Consider the following 6,935-nt stretch of genomic DNA (forward strand, 5'->3'; position numbering starts at 1 on the left):
CCAAACAAGCTAGGTCTAGTAACCCTAGTAGTGAGCTCGGAAGGTACATTAGATCCAAAATTTTTGGCACATATAAGTATATAAGAGTTTGAGAATCTAGATGACCTATGATGTACTAACCGTCCAAACTTCTACGATAACTTCGAAATCCGTTTTTTTTGTTAATGGCATGGTTATGTAACCTAAAAGAACAAAATTTACCCCTTTGTCGGTAGAAGTGTTCATATGCTTGAAACACTATTTCAATGATGTGAAATGAATACATAATGTTTCACCACTTGAAGTTGAATTGTTGAGAGTTGAACAAAAAAATTCACGGTGAAGAAATAGTGATAGGAATAACGGTATCACTTAATATAAAAGAGCTTGTTTATGAGAATAATTATGTAACATGACCAAAGAGGACTAAATCCAAACAAAAAATTGCTAATAAACGACGGTTACAGACAATCAAATCAAGAACGACAATGCTTATATTTTTATCACTGTTTTTATGTTTCAATATGTATTTTTTGGTGTATTATTTATTTTTCATGAACTAAAAAAAAAAAAAAAAAAAAACATTGAATTGCTTAAAAATCCGCATCGCTGTGAGCACCTCAATTCTTCCCAATTTCGTCGGGTTTTTTCAAATCGGTTACAATCCAGTCCGATCTCGGTTTCTATAAGGGTAAGTATTGTTCGGCTTGAACCGAATTGAAACCAATCCGTTTCCTGGATCGTTCATAACCGAATCGGTTTTAAAACCGGTCCGACTTCTCAGAAAAATCCGACTTTTGCGTCCTCTAGCATAAATAATCCGAATAGTGTGTGCAAAAAAAATCCGACTTGGGCCTTGATAGCCTGGAGGCCCATTAGATTTACCAAAAAAATGGTCTGCACTTGCATTCTCCCACCCACTTGTGCGGACGGTTCCCCAAATTGAAATCGCAAACGCAGAGTCGGCTCTTTCAAATTCCCTTTATCGTCGAAGTTCTTGCACCGAAATTGGAAAAATGAGGGAATTGAATGAGTAAGTTGCTGTGAATGAGCTCTTTTTTGTAAATTATTTATAGGCTAGGTGATTGTAGTTAATTGAAGGGATAAAGAAAAAAAACTAGAAGATGAGCGTCGTAGATAAAGAAAGCATCGAAGTGATCGCGCAGAGCATCGGCGTTGGAAATTTGTCGCCGGATGTCTTGCCTTCTCTAGCCGCCGACATCGAATACCGTGTTCGCGAGATTATGCAGGTTGATTATGCGAATGCCGTCAATTTTGTTTGTAAAATTTTCATGCTTTAAGTTTCAATGCGTGAACTGTTGATGATCAGTACTGAATTCATATGCATATTCGAATTTATGCAATTGTAGGAGGCTATAAAATGTATGCGGCATGCAAAGCGAACTGCTATGACTTCAGATGATGTGGATACTGCTCTTGATCTAAGAAAAATGGAGGTATTTTATGGTCTCCGTTGAATGGTTTTGCAGCTGTATTTTATTCTTCCAATCTTGTATGATATGATTATGTTTGATGATGGGTTGACATTTTAGGTTATTAGTACCGAATGGGATTTAGGCAATGCTAAGTATTATGGGTCATGTGGTGTGGGCTAGTTTGATCCATAACTGCATCTTGTGGTTTTGGTTTTGGTTTTGGAGGGTTACAATTACAATTGTAGCAGCTCTAGTGTAAGTACAGGTCCTAAGAGGCCTAAGGCCCCTAAGGTTAGGTTTAGGTCCTGAGAGGCCCTAAAATATATTGTTGACTTACTCCCTTTTAACTTTTGAGGAATGTGATATGGCTGTTCAGGATTCCATGGATTGCTTATAAGTTATAAATTAAAGTTTGTGTAGCTCTAGCATGCCATTCGTGAAAACTATAAAAAGTGTTGGTGATTTTAGACTTTCAGTTTGAGTAACTGGAGTGGAATTTACATAAGTGAAGTGCCAAAGGGGATTTAGGCTATGAGCTAATAGAAGGTAGGTGTATAAGACTAGATTGATCCCAATTCCCAGACACAACAAATGATGGGGTCAACACTACAGGCAGATTTAGACTGCAAAATGTAGTGTGGAAAACCTTTAAAGTTTAGGCCAATTTTAGGGTATTAGTTTGGGACTAAAAAAACCGACCAACTCAGTTTATGACTTAGAATTAGGCTGACTTGGGGCTCAGTCAACTTCAAGCTTCAAGCTGATTGGGACAGTATATACCACAAGTACCTGATTCTTATCCACTCCACTTGTGGGTAATTCTGGTATAAATATACCATAACATGAATCTAGTTTTGTTCTTCAAGTTGTGTGCCTAACTAATCTTTTGGATTATCCCACAACTGATTTTGTCATACTCCTACCCAGGCATAGGGTCAAAATACAGTTCAAGTAAACTAGGAAAGTGAAAATACATCATCCTATCAGTATCACCATTCACCACACACCCTATATCTGATTGTAACAAAAACTAGGGTTTTATTGCATTTCTTGGTACTTATTTTCTCTAAGCACACTTATTAATCTCCTCCGTGCCTAGAATTATACTCCGACTTGTATATGGTGTGGGGATTTGCTTTTACTGCATAGAATTTTTTTTTATTTATTTATTTACTATGGTTATAACGTTCTTTTCTGTTCTTGTTCAAGTGACGTATATTCGACTTCAGATTGATATTAATGATCTGGCTATGTTACCATATGATAATGATATGTGTCTCACTCTCATCTCAGCCAATATATGTTGCATCTGGAAATTCTTTGCGATTCAAAAGAGCTGCCAGACATAAAGATTTATTTTACCTTGATGACAAGGATGTAGAATTTAGAGAGGTAAACGACATGTCATTCTTAGAAGTTAGAACAGTATAGTATAGTCCACTTTTGACTTTTGACTAAAAATATTAATATTTCATTCAGGTGATTGAAGCCCCCCTCCCAAAAGCACCTTTAGATACTGCAGTTGTGAACCACTGGTTGGCTATCGAAGGCGTACAGCCTGCTATTCCCGAGAACCCTCCACTAGAAGGTAAATAACTAACAATTATTATTCACCACTAAAATGATCTATAAATCAGTATTTGACTTTTGACTTTTGACTTTGACTGCAGCACTTTTGACTCCAGTTGATAATAAGAACAAAGAAGATGGGATTGGGACTGGGGACAATAATAATAAAAGTCCTGTGAAACATGTGCTATCGATAGAGCTTCAGCTTTACTTTGAAAAGATCACAGACCTGACTGTAACCCGGTCAAACTCAGTCATCTTTAAGAAAGCACTGCTGAGTTTGGCGAGGGATGCAGGACTCCATCCTTTGGTTCCTTATTTCATATATTTTGTTGCTGAAGAGGTAGTCCACCATTTTCACTATGCTTAATACCAGTTAAGTTAAGTTAAGTTAATTTAACCTAACCATGTCTGATGATATCAGGTGACCCGTAATTTGAACAACTTCCAGCTTCTTTTTGCTTTGATGAGGCTTGTGCGGAGCCTTGTACAGAATCCACACCTGCACATGGAACCGTATCTGATCCAGCTCATGCCATCTGTGATGACGTGTCTTGTTGCAAAAAGCCTAGGAGGAGATAATAATAACCACTGGGAACTCAGAAACTTTACAGCCAACCTGGTGGCTTCCATATGCAGAAGGTTTGGTCATGGGTATCATAATCTTCAGTTACGTGTCACCAGGACACTTGTTGATGCTTTCATGGACCCTGCAAAAGCATTGACCCAACATTATGGTGCTATCAAAGGGATTACTGCCCTTGGCTCAAGCGTGGTGCGTCTGCTTTTGCTACCAAATCTTGATTTGTATTTACAGTTTATACAACCAGAAATGCACCTTCACAACAAGAATGCCAATGAGGTCCATGGGGCCTTGATGTGTGCTGCTGGTTTATGTGTTTACAATCAGCTTAAGATGATTCCCAATCTGCTTTCTCCACCAACACATACCAATGGAAAACTCCTCAATCCAACAAGTACTACTCATTAATTAATTAATTAATTATACTCTTTTATGCTCTCTTTGTTTTATCATCATATGTTTGTTTGAAAACTTGTGTTATTTGATGATGTTAAGATAAACGCAAGGCCGGGGGAAACAACTTGATGATGGAACAGGCAGTTAAAAAGGCAGCAACAGGTGAGAGTTTGGTGAAGGTGGAGATGCAAGGGGGTGGAAGTGGATTTTCGATAACTCGAGGGGGGTCTTCTGATGTATTACCAACAAGGTTTATGGGTAATGAGAATATCCCAGGGAGCAGTGCGAGTGCAAGTATGAGGAGGGATAGGTTTGGTGCTAATATACAAACATCATCACTGGCTGTGTCACGTGCATGGAAGAAGGAAGTAAATGCTGGACATTTGCTTCCAAAACTATTTCATCTTTTTGGTGAAAGCATGCTTCCCTTTGTACCTTCCCCAGAATTGTGTAATATATTCTTATGATTGTAAATTCATAACTACAACTGAATTATCATTATGAAGTGATTGCAAAATGTAACCAAATCAAACCTGTTTTCATTTGAAGTGAGCTTTTTCATTCACGTAAAAAGTACTTACTACACATCCTCAAAATAAAAATAAAAAAATAACAATCACATCAACAACATTTGATTTGAAACATAAGAAAGTGAAAAACTCAAAAGAAGATTTTCCTAGGGCGAGATGGGGTAGGATTTTGTGTGGTGAAGGAGGATTTAGGAGAGATAGAAGGTTGTGTGGATTCTTGATTTCTATCAACAAGCTTTGCTCCTCTGGGATCAGCCAGGAGTGATTTCTGAAACGACTGTGCAAATCCAGTGGCAACAATCGTGACATGAATCTCCCCATTATATCTCTCATCCACAACAGCCCCAAATATAATGTTGGCTGAAGGATCTGCTAGACTTGTTACAACCTGACAAAAAACCAAACCACATTCATATATTCTCATTCGATTAATCAAGCAACTACAGGGTATATATTTATAGAAGAAAATCATTACCTGAGACACCCTATTGACTTCTTGAAGAGTTATGTCCTTCCCTCCAGTGATATTGTAAACCACTCCTGTGGCAGATTGGATTGAAGAACCGATGAGAGGAGCAAGTGTTGCTTGTTCAGCTGCTTCTTCAGCTCGGTTTTTACTAGAGGAAACTCCCACACCAAGCATTGCAGTTCCAGAGTCTTTCATCACTGCTTTCACATCTGCAAAATCCACGTTCACAAGCCCAGGTATCTGCACAAAACATCATCATATGCTGCTACTTAAAACATAATAATACGAGTTTTAATCACACTCACTCACCGTGATTATATCTGAAATGCCTTGAACGCCTTGACGGAGTACATCATCAGCAAGAAGAAAAGCATCCTGAAGGGGTGTCTGCTCATCAGCAATATCCAGTAAGCGGTCATTTGGGATGACTATAAGTGTGTCCACATTCCTTTGCAGCTTCTCAATAGCTTCCAAAGCCTGATAGATAGAATAAGACATGATAAGTGATAACACCTTCATTAATCATTATAATGGGTTTTGTATCACCTGCCTGGACTGATCTTTTGCGTCCTTCAAAGCTGAAGGGGTAGGTTACAACACCAACGGTGAGATATCCTGCTTCTTTTGCTATCTGGGCCACCACTGGAGCAGCTCCAGATCCTGTCCCACCTCCCATTCCTGCTGTTATGAACACAAGATCTGATCCCTTGAGAGCATTTCCAATTGCTTCCTTTGATTCCTCTGCAGCCTGTTCCCCCAACATCGGATTCCCACCCGTACCTGAACCCATCAACAACATCATCAACAACATGTACATCATCATATAAACACAAACCTTATCCTCCAACTAGAAAGAAGCAGACCAAGTCCACGAGTCAAAAGCTCTCCGATCTGAATTGGGTTCTCTGCAACAGACTGGAAAAGCGCTTGAGAATCCGTGTTTATGGCGTAAAAATCAACACCCTAAAGTTCATCAAATCAAATCTTGTTAAGGAAATCATCCCTCACATATCCAGGATTATGCACAAACGATAACTGTTTTTTCTTTAATGAACGAAAGACAAATCTCTTGAATGATAAAATTAAATGTAATTTAAACCTGTACATAACACATTTTTGAACAATGGATATTATAATATTACTCTTTTCAATTCGAAAGACATATAAGATGAATCTGAGAGAAGAATTATCGGTTTCGAGAGACACCTGCAGCCCGCTACCAATCATGCGGTTAACGGCATTGTTGCCGCCGCCGCCGACACCGACAACCTTAATCTTTGCAGACTCCATTGAGGCAAAAGAACAGCATACGGCGGAACGACGACGTACACGAGCCCTAGGTGAGTCACATGCTTTCAAGAAGAAGGGAGAAAGCGGACATCCGGTGGAGATTGAGGAGGAAGACGACGGTAACTGGGTTACGTTGGTGGCGAACTGAAGAAGCGTTCGTGTGGCCATGGATGTTTCTGAAGGACGGTGAAGGTAGTAAAGTTAGAAATATGGCTGCCTCTACCTCTACACTACTTTGGGAAAGATGATGACAACGTGGGTCGGGTGTTTTAGGGCTTTAAGCATTTTCCTCTTTTGTTCTTTTGTTTTAAAGTAGCCAAAATTCATCCCAAGATATTTTTGAAGTTTGTATTCAAATAATAGCAATTATAAAACTTATTTACCAAATAAAAATGAAAAAAAGCAACCACATCTTTTGAACGAGTTCGATTTGGATACTGAAATCTTAATGTAACATTCATTTTTCAGGTATAAATCTATGGATATTTATTTTTTTTTAATCAAGTTTGAGACGTAGGGTTTTCAGCGTACCGCGACAGGAACAATAGTATGTCGCGAAACGGCCACGTTACTTAAGTAGGGGCACGGTCAGGTATGGATCGCAGCGCGGTGTCGACTAGATTCAAAACTCTATGTCTCGGGCCTTGGGCTCTATTTAAGGGTGCTAATTTTTAAAGTTCGTT

The 6,935-nt window shown here is 38.9% G+C and overlaps 2 protein-coding genes across 2 annotated transcripts; one reads left to right on the top strand and one right to left on the bottom strand.

Moving 5' to 3' along the window:
- The first annotated feature begins 886 nt into the window (after nucleotides 1-886).
- Nucleotides 887-4,511, top strand: LOC145063457 (transcription initiation factor TFIID subunit 6-like). Its single transcript, XM_079011061.1, has 7 exons — nucleotides 887-1,229; nucleotides 1,350-1,436; nucleotides 2,709-2,807; nucleotides 2,895-3,003; nucleotides 3,086-3,327; nucleotides 3,409-3,961; nucleotides 4,063-4,511. Exons 1-7 carry the CDS (start codon nucleotides 1,104-1,106, stop codon nucleotides 4,428-4,430), a joined length of 1,584 nt encoding a protein of 527 aa, XP_078867187.1. The 5' UTR covers nucleotides 887-1,103; the 3' UTR covers nucleotides 4,431-4,511.
- On the bottom strand, nucleotides 4,483-6,535 carry FTSZ1-1 (homolog of bacterial cytokinesis Z-ring protein FTSZ 1-1). The gene is made up of 6 exons (XM_079011062.1): nucleotides 6,169-6,535; nucleotides 5,826-5,925; nucleotides 5,513-5,742; nucleotides 5,272-5,439; nucleotides 4,969-5,202; nucleotides 4,483-4,881 (listed from the first exon to the last, which is right to left on the bottom strand). The coding sequence occupies exons 1-6, from the start codon at nucleotides 6,418-6,420 to the stop codon at nucleotides 4,624-4,626; spliced, it is 1,242 nt and encodes a 413-aa protein (XP_078867188.1). The 5' UTR covers nucleotides 6,421-6,535; the 3' UTR covers nucleotides 4,483-4,623.
- Nucleotides 6,536-6,935: the final 400 nt, after the last annotated feature.

The sequence above is a fragment of the Lactuca serriola genome, chromosome 7 (assembly GCF_051521515.1).
Source record: "Lactuca serriola cultivar US96UC23 chromosome 7, Lser_US96UC23_V15, whole genome shotgun sequence".
Lineage (NCBI taxonomy): Eukaryota > Viridiplantae > Streptophyta > Magnoliopsida > Asterales > Asteraceae > Lactuca > Lactuca serriola.

What these genes read in the sequence shown, in the direction of transcription:
- FTSZ1-1 (XM_079011062.1), bottom strand. Translation starts at nt 6,420, where the DNA reads ATGGCCACACGAACGCTTCTTCAGTTCGCCACCAACGTAACCCAGTTA. An exon ending in TGATTGGTAGCGGGCTGCAG is followed by an intron (nt 5,926 to 6,168) that starts GTGTCTCTCGAA and finishes GATGAACTTTAG; the next exon opens with GGTGTTGATTTTTACGCCAT. An exon ending in GCATTTCAGATATAATCACG is followed by an intron (nt 5,203 to 5,271) that starts GTGAGTGAGTGT and finishes TGTTTTGTGCAG; the next exon opens with ATACCTGGGCTTGTGAACGT.
- LOC145063457 (XM_079011061.1), top strand. Translation starts at nt 1,104, where the DNA reads ATGAGCGTCGTAGATAAAGAAAGCATCGAAGTGATCGCGCAGAGCATC. An exon ending in TTGATCTAAGAAAAATGGAG is followed by an intron (nt 1,437 to 2,708) that starts GTATTTTATGGT and finishes CTCTCATCTCAG; the next exon opens with CCAATATATGTTGCATCTGG. An exon ending in AAAACTCCTCAATCCAACAA is followed by an intron (nt 3,962 to 4,062) that starts GTACTACTCATT and finishes GATGATGTTAAG; the next exon opens with ATAAACGCAAGGCCGGGGGA.